Source organism: Microtus pennsylvanicus, chromosome 8, assembly GCF_037038515.1.
Source record: "Microtus pennsylvanicus isolate mMicPen1 chromosome 8, mMicPen1.hap1, whole genome shotgun sequence".
Taxonomy (NCBI): domain Eukaryota; kingdom Metazoa; phylum Chordata; class Mammalia; order Rodentia; family Cricetidae; genus Microtus; species Microtus pennsylvanicus.
Genome location: NC_134586.1, coordinates 97,880,838 through 97,901,594, shown reverse-complemented (window position 1 = coordinate 97,901,594; position 20,757 = coordinate 97,880,838). Strand labels below are relative to the sequence as shown.

General features: G+C 47.7%; 1 protein-coding gene across 2 annotated transcripts in view; it reads right to left on the bottom strand.

The window, feature by feature from the left end:
• Nucleotides 1-20,757, bottom strand: part of Mboat2 (membrane bound glycerophospholipid O-acyltransferase 2) — a 128,623-nt gene that overhangs the window by 16,281 nt on the left and 91,585 nt on the right. For both annotated transcript variants that reach the window (XM_075984084.1, XM_075984085.1), the window contains 3 exons: nucleotides 13,463-13,518; nucleotides 8,190-8,244; nucleotides 792-975 (listed from right to left, as the gene is read on the bottom strand). In XM_075984084.1, coding sequence (XP_075840199.1) covers nucleotides 792-975; nucleotides 8,190-8,244; nucleotides 13,463-13,518 — 295 coding nt within the window. The remainder of the gene's footprint in view (nucleotides 1-791; nucleotides 976-8,189; nucleotides 8,245-13,462; nucleotides 13,519-20,757) is intronic.

Genomic DNA, 20,757 nt, shown 5'->3' with positions numbered 1-20,757 from the left:
TGTTTTATGTGTATAAATGTTTCCTGCATGCTTGCATGTGCACTGTGTGTGCGCCTGGTGCTCACAGAGATCAGAAGGGAGTATCAGGTACTCTGAAACTGGAGTTATTATGCATTATTGTGAGCCACCATGTTGGTGCTGGGCATTGAATTCAGGACTTCTGCAAGAGCAACAAGTGCTCTAAACGACCGAGCCTTCTCTTCAGCCCCTTACGGATATACTTACGTTTGTCCTTCAACCATGACTCTGCCTCTACTAGACATCACAACCAGGTAGAGGAGAAAATTGTTTTTCCTGAAAGACAGCTATAAAGAAGTATCTGTGCTCTGTGGTTGCTAGTTCTGTTGCTCCAGACGACCAGAGTCCGGTTCCCAGAACCCCCTCAGACAGCTCACAACTGCCTGTAACTGCAGCTCCAGGGGATCCTATACCTTCTTCTGACCCCCACGGGTTCCCAGCTACACACGGTACACACTCAGATACATAAATTTTTTTAAAAAGAAAGATGCAATTCAGTGGCAGAATTATTATTTGCCTTAATATATTAGCAATACAGGCCCTGGCAAGGCTCTGGGTTCAATGCCTAAGAACATACTACATGCATATGCACGCACACATGCATGCATAGGCACTCTCTCACACACATACACACACAGGAAGAAAGGAGAAAAGAAAGAAATCAACCAACACAGGAATGACAATGAGTGGAAACTTTAGACTTTTTCAGAAAACCAAAGAGACAAGCAGAAGCTACAGAGCGCCAGAGCTCCAGATGACTCCCGCGCCCTTACGTTTGGAGACGGGTCTGCTCTTTCATGTTGCTGCTCCTCTTTTCCATTCTCATTGGACTGTGGCATGTGGGATGGCCTGCCTTCAATGAAAGTAATGTAGTCTTTGTAAGAGCAGAGAGGGCCTGCCAGGATACCCATGAAGTTGCAGGTATAACTTACATACTCCAGGGGACTCGGCATGCGCCTGCAATGAGAAAACGCTTGTGAGGTGTGACAGACACTTCCAGGGACGAGATACCGAAACTGCGGTCATGTTCTCACTACCGATACCATTTCCAAAAGAAAAGACACCTTAGTTCTCATGAAGCATCCAGGAGGCGGGACAGGATAGTTCTCAACAGTATTTTTGGGTAGGTGTACCAACTTTGATTTAAAGTTTCAACTTGACACAGCCTACACTCACCTGGGAAGAGACTCTCCACAAAGAGTTTTGTAGATCCTGATGGCCTATGAGAGGGGTCAGGTTGATTGCTAGTTTAGGCAGAAAAACACAGCCCATCATGGGGAGCGCTGCTCCCTAGGAAGGGAGACCTGGATGACGCAGCCCCGCAGGAAGCTGGCTGAGAGCCAGCACCACGGCATCTGTTTCCCTCTGCCCTTTACTGTGGGATGACAGGACTAGCTGCTTTAAGCCCCTGCCACTGTGACTTCTCTGCTATGGTGGCCTGGACCCCGGTTGATTTTCCTTTTGTTGACATCAGGCAAGCTAGAGTTATCTGAGAAGAGGGAACCACAGGTGAGAACACCCTTCCATGAAACTGACCTGTTGACGATATAGAAGGCTATTTTCTTAACTAGCGATTGATCTGGGAGGACGTAAGTCCACTGTGAGCAGGGCTACCCCTGGGTGTCTAAGCAGGCTGAACAAGCCACGAAGACCAAGTCAGTAAGCAGCACTCCTCCATGACCTTCGCATCAGCTCCTGCCTCTGGGTTCCTGCCCTCCCTTGTGTTCCTGTCTTGGCATCCTTCAGTGATGGAACATGACCTGACAGTTGTAAGCTAAAACGAACCCTTCCCTCCCCGATTGCTTTGGTCATGGTGCTTTATCACAGTAATAGAAATCACAGCTAAGATGGACTACAATCTGGAATTGTGGACCAAAGAAACCCCTCCCTTCCCTAAGTTGCTCTCTGTTAAGATGTATCTTATAGAAATGAAAGAGAACAGTGGGGGCTGTCATACAGATCTTCAGACACAACTACAGACGGTTTTCACTTCGGTTTCTCATAACGAAAGAGCCCAAGATGACCATGATGGGGCAGAAGGAGTCATCGCTCATTTCTTACTTGCCTGTTCATTCAACAAATGCTGTGCCCCCATTATGTGGACAACAGGTTCCCGGGTCTCCAGACAGAGGAATCAGCAAAAGGAACCCTGCATGCATGGAGCTTATACTCCAGTTGAAAAACACAGACTAAAATAGACTTCATATATACACATAAGATATATGCGCATAGATATTATATATATGCAGAAATATAATTTTATAATGATATATATAATCTTCAGAGAAGCTAAGTGCCACAAAGAGAAAGGGGGTCTCTTTTCATTAAGAAATCAGAGAAGCCTCTTTGGTGAAGCTCGGCTGGGCAGAAGCTAAACAGAAGTGAGAGCTGTGCGAACACAGGCAAGGAGGGACCCGGGAGCAGGCGTGATGCAGGCACAGTGGTAGCACGGCTGCCATGTCATGTGGACACAGACAGAAGGACAGACTGCTAAGTGAGGTAAGACGCGCGGGGCCTGCCTTGCAAGCCACAGGAGAATCTGTGGGCTCATTCTGAACGTGATGGAGAACTACAGTCAGGTTTTAAAGGTCGCGTTTCAAACGCACCACTCTGGCCTGGTGTGTGGACACAGTGTAGCCACAAAGAGCAGGCAAAGGACCACAGCAGACAACACCCTGGAGGCTTTGGGAGCAGTGTGTCCTGTGGTTTCCAGCAGTGCTCCTGTGGAGTCAGTTGATGGACCCGAGGGAAACAGGAGACAAGGATGTGTCAAAACAGTTTTCGTCCTTTGCCTCAAGGCCCGTCCAAAGGGCGCAGGGGGTGCTGGTTAGCGGGCTCTGGAGTTCATCTACTGGAGATGGAAAAGCACTACACCTGGGCACAGCAACCACCCAAGTGACAGGTTGGAGGACCTCTTTCCTCTCTGCACACCATGAGCAGTCTCCTTGGTTAAACAGCCTGTGGACAAAGAGGGCAAGCAAGAGGGTATTCCCGGTATACCAGGAATTACTGCTATTTAGAAGGGATCTAAAGATCAGTGCAGGATCAGAGACAAGATTTTCTCGGTCATGAAATTCACTGAAAAGGGTTTTGGCTCGATTGTCAAGGGAACAGTGTGAGGTGCCGGAGTAAGTCACTGTGCTACCTAAGTCCACTGTTTCACTTGCCACGTGAAAGACTTGCTGATTTTTCTCTACTCACTGACATCAACTGTGTGTCATCTTAGGTTGGTCGGGCAGGCTTAGCCTTTCCCGGCTGAGGGTCAATATTTCTTTGCTGCACCTGGAAGATGTTTGCCCTTTACCTACTAGCTGTCAGTCCTTACAGGCTCTGACGACCAGAAATGTCTCCAGGGGCTCTCAAACGTCTCCTAGGGCAAGAATTACTGGCTATTTAGGAGACAAATCTCTCAACTTTAGGACCTTATACGTGGGTTGGCAGAGGACTGAAGAGAAAAAAATACAGTATACGCAGCGTGAAGAAAGCAGGGCAGGGCAAAGGGCTAGAATTTCAGGTGGGTAGTTAAAGTTGAAGAGGGAGTGGCTGGCTGTGGCAGCACACACCTATCAGACTCATCCTGGGAGGGGTGCTGGAGGTTGGCAAGTCTGAAGTCAACCTGACCCCCAAAAAGAAACCCCAGAATAAGATGAGGAGTAGGTAACTGAGGCAATGGTGTGGCGCTGCAAGCTCTTTCAGAGAAGGATGCTGTGGTCAAAGTTATACAGGAAAGGATTGTTTTGTTGTTTGTTTGTTTTTAACCAGGGGAAAGGTTAAAAAATACTAAAAACAATCCCAAGCCCACTCAAAGGATCTCTGGAGACAGAGGTGGCTCAGGGGGTAAACGTGAAGCTGTGTACAGCAGGAGTCTATGTTCAAGTCTCCAGCACACACATGCGAAGGTGGGCAGGGCCGCAGACACCTATGCAGGACGAGACAGGAACCAGGCACTGGGCAACTGAACAGGCAGCTCAGGGCAGGGACTCAAAGCAAGTGGTCCAGAAACGTCCTTGGGTCTCGGCGTTTCCACAGCAGGTCTCTGGCCAGGAATGACAGAAGAAAGCTGGAGCTCCCCCTTCCTCAGGAGCCAACAGCCCTGCCTGGAGCTGCACCCAGGGGTGGGGGCTAGAATGCCAGACAGACAGTAAACGACCGCTCTGGTAAGCATTGGAACTGGAGGTCTCGACTCGACTTCCAGGGTGAAATGGGTTATCAGCTCCACTTTAGCCTGTCTCCCAAAAGATTTTATGGTTACCTCTTCAGAGGAGGCAACAACACAGTAATAATAAAGCCCATGAAGGGAAAATCAGTTCCTCCTGGTCAAAAGGATGAAATCTTTGGCCTGGGCAGAGACCTGACATTTCAAGCTACCAAGCTCAACAGAGAGTTAACTAGTTGGGTCAAACACCTGAACAAGGCACCATGCTAGGAAGGAAGGTTCACCATAGGCCACACTAAAGAGCCAGGCAGACAAGTAGCCCTTTTATTAGATACCATACTTTCATTCCCAGAATTCCTGTCCCCAGCCACCACCGTGAGGTTCTTTTGGATCTATACAGCTTTTTGATAAGAGTTCAACTTTTTCCTATTTCCTTCTCTTTCAGAGGCTGGCCGGAACCTAAGTAGCCTCTTCTGGTTCAGACTTTTTCTGGTTCAGACCTTTCCCCTCAGCACCATGGCCACTTAACTCAAATGGCATTGCTCTCCTCTCTGCCAAACATACACACACACACACACACACACACACACAGAGAGAGAGAGAGAGAGAGAGAGAGAGAGAGAGAGAGCGCAAGCTGCCAAGATTGACAGCTGTCTGCCCTGAAGTTTTCTCTTTTAAATGCTAATAAAATCATCCTCTTTGAATAAACTTGGGCTTTGCTTGCCTTACAAAGTTTTCCTTCCCTTTGATTCTTTAGTAAGTGAGAAGATGAGCCATTCCTGTACCCCCTAAACAGTACTATTGGGGGGTCGGGAGGGAAGGATGGAAGAGGATCCTGGCAGCTTATTGGCCAGCCAGAATAGCCAAGACAGTGAGCTTCAGAGGGACCCCGTTTCAAAAACAAGGTAGAGCTGGGAGGTGGTGGAGCGCGCCTTTACTCCCAGCACTCAGGAGGCAGAGATAGGCAGATCCCTAAGTTTGAGGCCAGCCTGGTTTACAGAGCAAGACCCGGGAAGCCAGGGCTACACAGAGAAACCCTGTCTTGAAAAACAAAAACAAAACAAAACAAAACAAAAAACAGTGGAAAGCAACAGAGGGACACTGAGGTTCTGCTCTGGCTTGTGTACTTGTATGCACACACAACACACACACGGCAGGGGATCACTGGACCCAACCTAGAAAGTCTGCTACAGAGAGCAGGAGAAAATCAAGTGCATTCCTGACCTACAGAGAACCAGGCTGGCATAGTCGGGTGGCAAGCAGCAGCCAGATTAGAGATGACTGAAAGTTTACTGACTTGCAGTAAGAAACTGAAATCTGCTTATAATCCCCATCAGTACCCCCAAGAGCAAGTGATACTAATAGCCAGCAAGGGGCAGTGGCAGAGAAACACATGGTGGGGGGCAGACAGAAATCAGGAGCTTTATTTTGAACAGACCGACTGCTATCCAAGTGAGGACACTGAAAAGACTGACGGCAGGAGGCTGGAGCTGAAGCGGGGAGGCTGAGTAGGAAGGTGTAGCTGGTGGTGTGAAGCCTCCAGACCATATGGAAGCACGTGGGGAAAGCTGAGAAATTCCGATCTGAGTTCGGGGATACAGCAACAGTCAGCCAAACAGGAGAGGGGCACAGGGTTGAGCAAGAGAGCAGAGAAGAAGAAAAACAAGAGGATGTGATGTCCAGGAATCCAGTGAGGAGCTGTCAGCTGGACCAGTGATGCCACTCACTGTGGTTGATCACCATGCCAACAAAAGCAAACATACATCTGACCACAGTCAGCAGAGGAGGAAGCGGGGAGTAGAGCCGGGTAATGGAGCTACTGTGGAGAAGAGGAATGGCAGACTGACGGACACGAGGGTGGTGACGAGAAGGGACTGCGAGACAATACAATCCTCTTCCTGAAAAGCTGATGATGACTCAGAGGAGGAAAAAAATGAACCCGATCAAGGTCAGAAGTGAGAAGCCAGCAGCCCTGCACTGAACTACGGGCAGTTCAAACACACAGCTAGGGAAAGATTTTGTTACAGATTCAGGGAGTCTGGTGTGTTTTATGACATGGAGTGAGAAACCAGGGCACAGCTGCCCTCTGCAGTGATTCCCAGTAGGTGGCTTCAGGCAGTTTTTGCTGTCCTCTTACTCGTCCCGCTATAATGAGCCTGCCCTGGTGACATCCTGGTCTATAGTTCACCTGGGCTGTTCTGAAGGTCAGGATGCAGGCAGGCCAGCCAGGTTACACAAAGTAACCCATGGGTTGTGTGGATGAAAAGGGGGAGGATGCCTTAATAAGGAACTTTCCATTACTGAAGAAAAAAGGAAAAGAAATGTAGCCTTCCACCATGAGTATGGGGGAGAGAATTTTGGAATTCTGGAGAAAGAAGAATCTAAAATCTTTTCAGAGAGAGAGCTAAGGATATGTATTTGCTTTGCTGTCAATATGAAGGACCACAATTTTTTTTTAAAAAAGGACTTAATGTATGACTATTTACACACATGCGTGTGTGTGTGTACCATGTGTGTGCCAGGCACCCAAATACATCAGAAGAGGGTGTCAAATCCTGTAAGTGAAGGCGTATTTGATCGGTACGCTAAAATAACCGGACCAGCTCAAAACAACAGAAATAATTTAATAATTAAAAAATGGGGAAACTCAAGCAACTGGAGTAGAAAGTCCGAAGTCCAAATGGGTCAGGAGAGCACCGCGCCTGAGCACCTATCTCCCCCGTTTATCTACCTGGGCTCCCCCATCAAAATCCCCTAGAACTGGAGCCACAGTTAGTGTCAAGACACCATGTGGGTTCCAGGAACCAACCTGGTCCTCTGCAAGAGCAGCAACTGCTGAGCCAATGCTCCAGCTCCAAGGACCATGATGTTAAAAATAAGAGTAAAAACATCTAAATGAATCCAGCCAACAAGAGGGAGTGTCTTTCTACTTGGCCTCCTCCTACTGTTCTGGGGTGGAGAGCTGAAGTTAATTGGGACTGGCCATTTGCCCAGCAGTTGCCCGAGAGGGCAGGAGAATCAGAGCTGATGTCTGTATATGACAGTGTCTGGGGTGGTCCAAGGCCAAGGAAAAGCCAAGAACTAACCTGATGACTTGTCAGGTAAGCGTATTCAATGGCTGTGTATGAAGACTGGCCATAGAGAAGACGAGGAGCCCCAGAGAAGATGTGCCGATGATTACGGGTTGGGGGGCACAAACGTGGGTAGTGGTGCATATCTGTTCACCACCATGGGTGCCATCCCCTTCTTCAAGAGCAGAGGTTCTCAACCTTCCTAACGCTGCGGCCCTTAAATACAGTTTCTCATGTTGTGCTGACCCCAACCGTAGAATTATTTTTGCTGCTACTTCATAATTGTAACTTTGCTACTGCTATGAGTTGTAATGTAAATATCTGATGCACGGGATGCATTTTCCCTATTACAAATTGACTGAAAGAGGTCACCACCCACAGGTTGAGGAGCACTGGTCTAGCAGCCATGCATTTGTTAATTCTGTATTTAGAAACAGCCTTCTGCAAAGGAATTAGTTTCTTTAAAAGTAAAAGGAGCATAATACATCTTTAATTATGTTAGATTAAAAAGACATGGCCAGAAAAATCAAGCCACTCTTGAAACCACTCTTGGGAAGCAGAACAAAGGAAGATGATGTCATCAGTAACATCTGTGCTGCACCTCTGTACAAACCGCTGCTATCAAGTCACTGCCCCATGAGTGGCAGCTAACATTAGCAGCAATCCCTACGACTGTGCACAAACCATGTCTTTAAGAGTCCTACAGACATGACTCTGGTGGCCTCGCATGGCTCACAGGAGGCGCAGGCGTGGACTTAGGGGGAGCCCTGGAGGCCCCACACACTTCACAGGAAGCACACATGGTACAGAGGCACAGGGACGAACTTAAGGGGAGCCTCAGGGAAACTGCCAGACCAGCCCAGCACAACTTGGCAGCCTGCAGCAGTGCAGAGGGAAGAAGCCAGGAACATAGCACAAGTCACCGTAGATCTAAAGACACATACCTCACGGCTAAGCCCCTCTGCGATGGGGTCAGTTCTTCATCCTTCCGAAACATCCCTGGGGGTCAGAAAGAAACACCTGTGTGAGTTATGTTTTCTCTTTGAGTGGCACTTGTCTCATCTGAAAGCCATGCTGTACTCCATGTGTGGGCCCAACGACCGTCCCTTTCTTTCTCATATTGACACAGATCAAAAAACTGCTGAGTCATCATGTGATCCGGCCCACCTTGCCCCGTACACACTTAATACATACAGGGAAATGAGAGTCACTTCATCTGAAGGAAATTATCCAATTAGGCAAATCTCCCAAATGAATACATTTTCACTTATAGATCTGCTATCCTTACTAGACAGTGCCATGTTTTCAAAAAGAGCCATTAAAACTCCTTAAGGATCTCGATGACTAACCCTCGGTGCCAACGGCTCAACACAGAGCAGTGACAGCGCTCTGGTTCTCTCACGACAGCGAATAAAAGTGGAAGCAGGTGCATCGCCTTTACACATCTAGTCTGTCGTCCCAATCAAGAGGCTATCACTACAGCTAACCAAAAGCTTATGGATACACATGCCTTAAAAATATAAATAGATGGATAAATACTAGATACTATTTAAGGACAAATAAATAGATAAATAAAAGGAAAAAAGAAAGAAAAGAAAAACTAGATGCAATTTAAAGACTAAAGGGAGACTAAATTAAGAAAGCACTTATAGGAAACAAAACAATAACAGTGTCCAAAGACACAAAACTCAAGCCATTAAAAGACACTAGATAAATAGGGACAAAAACTAGGGAAAACAAACTAGCAAAAGAAACACAGACAACCGATTAACGTACAAACTGTCAACTTCATGATTGATTACGAAAGCACAATTAGTTAAATGTCTGGGAGGCCAAAGCAGAATAGCATCAAGTTCAAGGTCAGTCGGGGCGGCATCATCAAAGAACAAAGGGACCTAGGCTGTTAGAAGAACAAGCCACCCCTTTTACACAGAACATCTCAAGTCTCTCATTCACATCATGCCCTCAATTATGTAACACACACGTTTGAATGGATGATGTGTGTACGTAAGACAGAGATGAGAGAGTTACAACCACTTTAAGACACTTGGAGAGCCTGTTAGCACTAGAAAAAGAACAGAAGAGACAGACTCCCTGCTGAGAGGCCCTCAGTCTAGTAGGGAGGAGGACCACGGAGGACCACTTATGTTTCTGTAAACTGACAGAGCAAAGACTCGGGGAACATTTCTCTCCCCTCATCCTAGACACCCCTAGTCTAAGGAAATAATCAAAAATGTCACCTGAAACTGTGGCCAGGACCATCAAAACCCCATGCATAATGGGCAAAAACCAAACCAAACCAAAACAAAAAAAAACACTTGTACATCCAATAATGAGGGGAGTAAATGTCATTGCACACCTATTTTGACAACAATGAAAAAGAAAAATCGGGCTGGAGGGGCGACAAGGCTGCCCTGGCAGAGGACCCCCTCATGGAGGCTCACAGCTGTCTTTAACACCAGTCCCAGTGGTTCTGGCGCCCTCTTCTGGTCACCACAGCCATGGTACACACGTGAACAGATAGAAGCAGGCCAAACACCCATACACTAAAGAAATGAATGAATGAATCAATGAATAAATAAATCTATTTTTAAAGAGAAGAAAAATAAACCCTGGCCTATGAGGAAGACAGAGGTCAAGATGACTATGATGGGCTCTGACTCTCAGGACCACGTGGCCAGAGGTGGAACCGTCTCCTCGGAGTCGTTTGTACTTCCAAATTCCCTTCAAGGGTCATGTGCCTACTCTCTGGAACTGTACAGAGAAAACAAAATAAAACCCGCAAATCCCACTTAAAAGGAGAACATGAGGGGAACCCAGGAGGACCTCCTACTACTCTCAAGATTCTCTTCCCCACAGGAAACCGACGACACTTGGGACTACCTAAGGAGATGAGGCCATCAGTGTTCTCTTGAGAACCTGCCCTCCCTCCCTCCCTCCCTCCCTCCCTCCCTCCCTCCCTCCCTCCCTCCCTCCCTCCCTCCCTCCCTTCCACTAGGAAAAGAGCAGTAAGCAGTCATCTTTTTGTTGTATTTGTTTTCTGTTGTTTTGTTTTGTTTTTTAATTTTTTTAGAGACAAGGTTTCTCTGTGTAGTCCTGGCTGTCCTGAAATTTGCTCTGTAGACTAACTAGGCTGGCCTTGAATTTAGAGATCTGCCTGCCTCTTCCTCCTGGGTGTTGGGATTAAAGGTGTGCACTACCACTACCGGGCTTTTTTGCTGTGCTTCATTCAGTATTTCTGTGTGTAAAAATGCTCAATCATGCATGATAGGCCAGAATTCAATGTCCAGTGTCCTCTCCCATTCTTCTCCATAGTATTTTCTTTTTTGAGACAGGTCTCTAAGTGAACCGACATATCATTTTGGCTAGACTGGCCATCCAGCAAGGCCCAAGGATCCTCCTGTCTCTGGCACCACCATCACTGGAGCTACAGGTGTACGCTGCCATGCCGAGTTTTTAGTGGACTCCAGGGATTTGAACTCGGGTCCCCATGCTTTGACCCAGTGAGCCGTCTCCCTGACCCTTTCTAAGCCGTCTGCAGCATTTCTAAGTGTTTAGTGTAGTGTGGGGCTTCTCTGCCCAAGAACCCTGCTATGCTGACCCAGAAGGCTATTATTATTTCAAAATGCAAACCACCCAAGGAAAATAAACATGTAACTTAAAACAAACCATATTTATAGAATAATGTTGTCTATGTATATAAGCCCAGCCTTTCTCCTCAGAGAAAGGCTCAAACTTTGGGTACTCAGAAATAGAAGATCTTCTAAAACATTAAATTAAGATATCATGTTTGAAGCTAAGACAAATTAATATGTTGGGCAGGGGTGGTGCACATCTTTAATCCTAGCATTTGGGAGGCAGAGGCAGGTGGATCTCTGATTCTGAGGCCGGCCTGGTCTACAGAGTGAGTTTCAGGACAGCCAGGGCTGTTCCACAGAGAAACCGTGTCCTAAAAAAACATAAATTAAAAAAAAATACAAATGACTATAGTTCAGCCTAAGATAGAAATCTGACTCCTATATTCCCTTATCAAGTACAAGCACCCAGCTAGACTGTATCAACAAAACAAAACAAACAACAACAATGATAAAAAAAAAACACCACCCTTCCCCTGCCTTCCAGGGCACATATCACTTGTCATGACCAACACAGTACCAGGCTGTGCCATCCTTCAGCACTGACACCTCACGGGTCTCTCACAGGACTTAAAACTAGAACAGCAGGGGAGGAAGCTGCATTCTGTAAGGGGAGCAAGATGTCTCAACACCATGCCTAAGAAGTTATCCGAGACAGAACATCCGCTTCCTGAAGTTGGTGGTATGAATACTGCCACTGGACTGACAGCTAAAAACCCAGCCACGGGACAGGTCCAGACCCACTGCCCGGAGTTCACACGGACGGCAGCTGTTGCCCTTCCTCAGCAGGTCCTGCCTGCTAGCATGGCCCATTGCTGGTGCCTGGAGCTTGGCAGGCACACAGTACCTACACCAAGACAAATGTTCCTTATGCCACAACTGTTTGTGCCAACACGGTTTACTCCCAACATCCGCTTTCCCACCAGGAATTTGCAACTGCTAGGCACTGGTGTCAGCTTGCCTTGCTCCCGACAAGCACTCTGGGTCCTGGGTCTAAGGAATTTCCTGGCAGAAGATACATCACAGGTGTTCCCATCCTTGCAGCTGGAGATAGCCAGTGCTGTCTCTGACGCCACTGTGGGAAGCTTGCTCCTGGCTTTTCTAACCCTCACCCCAAGTACTTCTGTTATTCACTGTTTAGAATCTTCATCAGAACAAACTGTAGCCAGGCAACACAGCATGCTGAGACCATGTGAGGGACGGGCTTAGAGTTCTCAATCCAGACAAGCAGGTTCTCTCCTGTGAGAGTCACTGAGGAAACAGGAGGCTGGAAGAGCTGGTCCAGCCCTGAAGCATAAGGTAGAGGGTAGCTGCTCTGCAGGAGGACATCTGGTAGGATGGGATGCTCCAGTTCCCAGGAAGAATCCCAGGCGAAGCTGGCAAGGCTAATCAAAACCCGCTTGCTAAATCTATTCCAAAGACCAGATAACAAAATAGGGCCCTGCTGTCTGTCCTTTTGGTTCTGAGTTTAACATACATTGCTAGCGGGGGGGCTTCTAGACATGTTCCTCCATCCTCACCCCAGGGGGGACCTGTTGGTCAGTGTGAGATGTTGGTCTCAGCACCTAAAGACAACTGGGTGCTCTGATCTACCACATCCACAGCATCCACTTCAGGACTCCAGGACCAGGGTCTGAGAACTTCTGCCCACATCCCTGTTCAGAATGCAAGGACTACAAGACGCGTCCATGGACTGCCACGCACAAAAAGGCCCTCCAGTGTGGGCCTGGCTACGAACATGGAGATGGGAAACCCAAAGCGGGAGCAGAAGACATGGCGTGTGGGTCTCCTCAGGCACCCCAAGCACATGCTGCCGCCTCCAGAGGCACATGGCCAGGAGGAGGCGCTCTGCTCCAGAAGGGCAGAAAAGAGAGCTGCGGCCGAACACACGGGGGATTAAACGAGGACCAGTGACCGTGAAGGAAATCTGTCCCTTCTGTTCATGTCCCCAGACAACGAAGCAGTGGCAACTGCTTGTCAGAAGTAAGAGGGGAGAGGAGGACAGCTCCTCCCAGGCCCTCACCTCAGAACTGTCAAGGCTATGCCCGGCCCACAAGTGGGGACTGGGCTCGGGGAGGGGGAGTACAGGATTAGGGGGACACACGTGCAGAAACAGACAGACAACTCTGCTCAGAGAGAGCTGTCCCTCCTTGTTCTGAGGAACCCGGTCAACACCCCAAGGAGTCTCGATTGCTGACATTTCCCATATCCACTTATTAAACATAAAATAGGTACATATGTGTATTAAAAGCCTGAAAATATGTGTGTATATGGGTGTAAACACAAAGTGATAGAATTGGAGAAACATACAAACTTCAATATAAACGTAAGACAAATAAAATTCGAATCAAACTTGACTGAAACCAAAGGTCCATTATATGGGTCATATGACTATTTTTGCTTTTTATCATAGAATTGAATTAAAAATCAAGAGAAAACATGGAACTGGGGGTGAAGCACAACTTAATAACCTTAAACAACACTGTCTCTCCCTTTCCTTCCCTTCAGGGTAATATCTCACACCAAAGCTTATTCAAATAGGGCTCCTTGCAGTGATGAAGAACTGACTTGCAGACTCTTACCGTCATGAATCTCAAAGGCCAGACTAGTGATCTTCTGCGTAATGATCATCATCGGGCTGTGAGAGACAAAAGCAGATATTTTAAACGGAGGACGTCACAACAACATGCACAACACAGGAAACAGGCTTGACCCTGATTACACGACAATAAAACCTCAAGTTTCTATCGTATCAAAAACTCGTGGGGGGTGGTTTAAGAGCTAACAACTCTGGGGTTTCCTGTCTTCAAAAGTGCAAGAGAGAAGAAATCAAGGTTTTCTTTCTTTGTGGCTTTAAAAGCGAGTAAAAAGTGGGCCCTATGCCTGAAAACAATCTTGTGTGAGGCAGCCTTCAACTTATGCAACCTAAGATGAGAGCCTGTGGGTCAGAAGTGCAAGGACTCCAGATATGGCCAGGTTGTGCCTAAGTGCCTCCCCCAGCATCCCCTGGGCCTGCTGCCCAAGGCCGAACATCAAAGAGAACAGAGGATGCCTAAGGAAGGGGGAGATGAGCAAAAGCTAAAGGAGTTTGGATGAGAAGGGTAAGAGGAGCGGAGCCAAACAGCGAGAGGGAGACAAGAAGAAAGAAAGGGGCAGGATGCCATCTCCGCTGATGCCAGCCCCCCAGAACCCAGAAGCCTACTGTCTGCTAAAGAAAAGAGAAATTGCCTTATACATATTACAAGAAATAGCAGTGTTTCTCCTGCGTCTTGTGAGAATTCTAGCTGAAAGGCTAACTTGTAGAGGAAAACCAAATCAGCCAAATAAAATCTGTACTGCATCACACCCCACCCTGCAGTATACTGCACTCCTACATTACATCCCACCAGCTCACTGCATTAAACCCTCTCTCCCTGCATTACACCCCAACCCTCACTGTGTCACACCCCACCCCTACATCACAGCCCACCCCTCACAGCACCAACTTTCAGACGGTCGTTTAATTTTCTAAAATGACAATGAACTCAGAAGTTACATTTGCCAAGAGGCAGAGAGTGTGCTGCGCATGCTGAGAGAGCAAGGACTCTCACTGCATTGTCTTCTCAGAGCCTCCCAAACGACCCCACGGAATCACCCTCACGGGGCGACCAGGGCCAGCTGGTCTTGAGGGGTAAAGGCTCGGGATCAGGCAGGGAGGTTCCACACTCTCCCAGCAGATGCACTGCCTCCCAGTGCGAGCACACAGGGGCACAGGCTTGGCTTTCCACAGCTCACTCTGGATACAGAGCCACAGCTGTGCCCTGGAGAGTTCAGGCTCCGAGGGGCAAGGTCAGATGAGGGCTGCTCTCCGATTCCCTGTGCTTGAGAGGGAAAGGGGTCTCTTGGCTCTCTTAAAAGCCAATTCTTAAGGTTACCTAGGAAATCATAGCTCAGCCGGTCTAATCCCCCAGGTTGCTCTGCATACAGGGCATCCTTCAGGTCCTTGAGGATTATACAAATGCCCTGAGATTTACATCTCCTTGGGGGGGACACACTCATTGTTCTCAACCTGACTGATTCTCCTCATAGGGAATTATAAAATGCCATTCAGTTCTAAACTCGAATCCCCATGCACATGTAACTAAAACAAATTGATAAAATAAGCTAAATTTCTATACCAATACAACGGCATATTCAGCCACAGGTATCATATATAATACGCCCGAGAGATGCACTATGTGTTTGCGACTATGATGTCCTTATAGTACCCACTGAGCATGTGCAGCCTTCATGGAACTTCTTCTCCATGCGGTGCAAGTATTCTGAACCTCACAGAACCACGTCCTGGTCTGGGAGGCTGAACCAGGCTTAGGAGCACAGCCGACTCCAAGGGCTACATATCTTAGCAAAGAAGAGAAGAAGGTGAGGAGCAGATGCCAGATCCAAATGCTGCCTGCCCCTGCCCTATTCGAGCCATTCTCCCCGGAGCCACTCTGCAGAGACAGCTTTGCTGTCCTTCTACGGGGCAGCTCCTATTAAACATCTCCTCTCTGTTCATTCAAGCACGGGCTGGCTGAACCTCTGCCCACAGCACATGTTCTGCTGCTTTTCTCTCAAATCATAATAATACACAATAAAACCATCCCCGAGTGTCCCTCTCAGAGTGTATCTAAATTCTTTTATTAACAAGATAAAGACCCCCAAAGAGAGAACCCGACTTCCCCCCAGTACCACTGGTGACCATCCACCCATGTGTGGCAGTCCACTGTCTCTGACTCACCCTGCTCCCGGGAGCACAGTGAACAGAAGGTGTCAGTACAGACTGCAGAGGAGGGTGTTGAGGATGAAGATTCTAAAGAGGGCTTGCCACGGAGATGCGTGCAGCTGGGAGACCAGAGGGATGATGGGAGTGGAAGCATGGAATGGAGAGAAGACAAAACCTACACCCTCTCCAGGTAGAGCCTGCCTTACAGAGAAAACACCATTGGAGAAACCAGCGCAACACTGTATCAGAGAGGAGATGCTGGTTTCCCTCCACAGCGCACATTTTGTCCCTTCAGAGCAGCAAGTAGTGACAGTTTTTAACTGTTGGTTTTGTAGCAAAGGGCATTCCCCAATACCTAATCCCTCCTTGTGTCCCAGAATCTGACTTAGCTTGCCAGACGGTGGGTAAAGAACCTGTCTATCCTGGAACAGGTAGGGAAGCAGCTCTAGGGTGCCAAGGGAGGGGTCAGGGCCTGGATGGGACCTCCTCTCTACCTTCTAAGTGACAAATCGCTATGTTGGCATGAGACTGCCAAAAGGGAGGAAAACAGACCACCACTACTCAAGCAAATACGTAATTGACGGGACAGTTTTGGCTACACAAAAATACTCCTCTGAACTAAGGGACTTTTTAAAAAAGACTTTCTATAAGATAAAAGACTTTTATTAATATAATAAGTCTTATATGTATGAGCATTTGTCTGCATAAATATATGTGTGTGGTGTCCAGAAGGGGGTATAAGATCCCTGGAACTGGAGTTAAAGATGGTGGCAGGTGCGACCAAGTAGATACTAAGAACTGAACATCCAGCAAGTGCTCTTAGCCTTTGCGCCATCTCTCCAGCCTCTGAACAAAGGCATAAAAACACAAAACCAAAACCTCTAGACTTTCTAATATAAAAACGATGAGAAATTTTATTAAGTATCCATTTGTCTACAAAGAATGAGAACATAATAATTTGGTTCTATCCTGAAGTAATTCTCAACTATAGCTGACGCTAGTAGAGAAGGCAGGCTTAAAATAAACATGCACATTCAGCACGGTCTCATTATCTCGGAAGTGGCTACGGCTGAACTCAAACGATGCTTGTCTATTATTGTCCCAGCAACTACAAGCACCCACTTGCTACTAAGCCCTTACTAACAACAGAGACAAGCCACTATGTCCCTGCACTCAAATCACCTTTATGCAAACAAGACCCATGGCGATCAGACAAGTCCCACCTGCCCAACACCAAATGCCTGTGGGATGTGAGCCCAGTTAAGGCACGCAGGATCTGAGTCACCTCATGATTTACAGATAGTCTCGCTCGGAAAGATAGCGCCTAATGGGCATCTACAAAGCACCAAGGCTTGTTCTAGGTCCCAGCTTTGACCCCGCTGGAGACACAATGAACAATGCATCCTTGCTGTCACAGGACTTACGGGAGAGAGACACATAGATCACAATCAACCAAGTGCTGCACAGGAAAATGGGGGGATACAGATGAGAGCTAACAAACACCCCAAGGTGACATCTGAATGGCGATGACAACTGAACGATGGCCTAGAGTAAGGACATTCAGAGGAAAGAACAAGGTCACAGCCTGAAGACAGACGTGTGGAGGACAGGACAGGGCAGAAGGCAGGCTTCTTCAAGGGCTATGGCTTTGACCTAACAGACAGAAGGACTGGACAACCGGTTTGGGGTCAAGAGCTGACCTGGTTTTCTGTGGAACACTTTTGACTCTGAGTAGGTTGAGCAAAGACCATCAAGTATGGAAGTGGGGACAAGAAAGCAGGTGATGTGGGGAAGAGAGGAGGTGGCTCAGATCAGGGCCAGCACAGGCAGACCGCAGTGAATCCTATGTGCGTTCTCAAGCCAGTGGCAATTTGGTGTTTTTGAAGCAAGGTTTGAGGTCTGATACCACCAAGGTTTCTGACAAGGGTAACTAACTAGAGGGTTGGGGCTGCCGGGGAAGGGACACAGGATCAACAGGTGAGAGGCTGAGTCGTCCATGTTGAGTGTGTTTTATGCACGACGCTGACTGGACAATGGGTAGGGATGTGGGGAACAAAGCAGCTGGATATATGGATCAAAGCTCACAAACGGGGCCAGTAAACTGGCTTAGTGAGTAAAGGTGCCTGCCACCAAGCCTAATTACGTGCGTTCAATCCCCAGGTCCCACATGGAAGAAGGCAAGAACTGACTCCTGCAATCTGTACTCTTCGACACGTGCATGCACACGTATACACACACCAGACACACACGTGCACACGCACACACTAACAAAGGGTGATAAAAAATTTAAACTCATAAATCCTGACTGCCGTCGACCGCAGTAGAAGGGGGAGCAGTGACTGACTACAAAGTGGGGAGGACAATGACCCTGTGTAGATTAAGTGATGGAACATCACTAATACTTTACACAGCACCGGAGACACGGCACATTCTGCCAAAAACCAAACCTCTCTCCCCGTCACATGGTCACAGCCTCACCTACAAAATCCCTGGGACCACTTTGAGCATGAGATGTCGAAAGGACACAAGAATCAATGGGAAGTGCTGTTTCTGAAGACTAAGAGACATACAACTGCACATACACAGTGGTCACACCCACACACTCACACCCTGTTTACCTTCCACAGTTCCCACTGTCTATAGTCAACCATAGTCTGAACATATAAAATGGAGATCTTTGGAAACACTCCCATGTTGTACATTTTATGTCGCTGTGTGTAGCATGAAGACATCTTGTGGGGGCCCCTTTGTCCTAGCACGACCACAAGTCACTCTTTCTCTAGCCCACCCTGCGGCATCCGCTGCCACCCATCACCCCTCCAGCAGCCGTCTCCACCTTCAGATCAACTATCACAGCCCCCAGTGCCTGTGCTTGAGAAGCCCTTGACAAGGGCCCTGAGGTGTAAGCGCCATCGTTCAACGTGGCAACGTGTGTGTAGACAAACTGTACAAACAGGATTACTACTGCCCGTGGCTTGTGGCGCCCCCTGTGGCTTGGGACACAGCTCCCATGGGTAAAGATAAAGGGGAGTTATAGCAGATACACTAATGAGTGATATTTGGGTACAGAGAGTGAGGAGAAGTGCCCCAATCATTTCATCTGGGGTTTGAACAAGCAGAGATGGTTGAAAGCCGAGAGGAGAGTGGAGGCGGGGGCACTGAGGAAGAAGTTGCTCAGGAGCCTGGGCGGGCTTTGCAGACCCAAGGTAAATAGGTCTTTCTGCCGTGTTTGACCATGAGAATCAACTCGATCAGCCGCAGCACTCAGGACAACTGAGTCTCCACAGCTCCTGCGGTGACATGACCTGCCGGTAGGACAGGATGCTTCCTGCAGTGGGACAGGATGCTTCCTGTAGTCAGATGTAGGTCAAGGGCCGAGACACTCCCACAGGAAAAACCACCAGAAGGGGAAGGTGCAAAGTCTCGGGTGCTGGACTATTTCATGCCGCCCTATTTACACACAGTTACCGGGCACTGTGTGGCAAGGATTATAAAGAACAGCTAGCGGGCTTCGTGACTCATTTCGCAGAACATAAAAACATGTCTAAAATTAGACTCTGGACTCAAATAAGGCTGCTCAGGATGGAGAGACAGAAACGACAACCACACCTGCAGCTTTTATGCTACGTCCGTCTCTGCCTTTGCTTTAAGAACTGGCTCCTACAAAAGCCTCTACCAAATGCATCACGCATGCTCAGTAGGCCTCCACAGTGGGGAGGGGGGTAGATACAGGCCAGCTGGCAGGCCACACCCACTGAGCAGCTGATATTATATGCCTAGCTGTAAGACACAGCCTTGATTTGAATGGGAATTACTCAACATGAACCCTTCTGTGTTTGCCTTGTGGTGGACACCCGGAGTGACTCCTTGGCAAGACAGATCCAATTCCAGTGAGAATGCAGCTCTCGCTCCCTGCCATTTATTTAGTCACAAGAGGCAAAGGGCTTATTGTATTTGCTATACCACAAGTGTCTAGTCCAGCAACTTGAAGAAAGGAGCCAGGATGTCTCCCCTGAGTTATGAACCCACCATAGCTATTCTGACCCTTTATTTATATCTTTAGGGTGAGGGCATGGGAGTCACATGAGAGGACAACTCCCAGGAGACACCCTCTTGTTCTACCCTGGGGGTCCTGAGAATCAAACTCAGGCCTTCAGCCTTGACAGCAAGCACCTTTATCCTCCGAGCCATCTTGCTGGCGGCACTGCTCTGTATTCTTATTTCCAGTCTCTATCCCAGGGCCTTGACTTGCCTCCTTGCTGTTTGTGTATGATGGTCACTGCCCTTGAGCAGGTATTCTATTGACTTTGTTTCATTGTGAGTTGGCTTCTTAAAGTCTCACTGTATTCTAGCTGGCCTGAAACCTGCTGTGTAGACCATGCTGGCCTCAAGTCTGTGACCATCCCCCTGCGTCTGTCTCCTAGGTCAATGGGATTACAAGCTTGGTCCACCATGCTCAGATTAAGGCAAATACTGCATTAAGGCCATAGGTTACCTTGAGAAGAATTACTGGATTTGACTATCCTATCTGTAACAAGCATTTCAGAACTTTTTTACTAAAAAGGCCTTTTAGACATGTGAAAATAGCTTAGGAAGCCTCTTACACCCAAGGCTGCACCCAACAACCAGAACCCAGTGACATCACTCGCTCAAGATAACCAGACATGGTCCTAGACCCCATGATGCCCACTGGACAGTCCGTAAGCAGAGACCAGGAGCAACGCTCTGCTCTGCACATCTGGAGAGACCCCACCTTGACCTGCCCTCAGGAGAGTCTCCCAGGACCCAGACCTTTGAATCAGAGATGACTGTTAAAGAAGGGACCTGACCTTCAGCTAAGCTAAGCAGCACAGGTGAGCAGCCTTGGGGAGACAGGCTTAGGACATAGGAACTCAGAGTGTGAACTTTGGGTGATGATGTTAAGCATGACAAAATATAACTTTTTTTATATCAACTATAAAATACAACTTTTGTTATATCAACTATAAAATACAACTTTTGTTATATCAACTATAAATACAACTTTTGTTATATCAACTATAAAATATAATTTTTGTTATATCAACTATAAAATACAACTTTTGTTATATCAACTATAAAACATAACTTAACTTTTGTTATACCAACTATAAA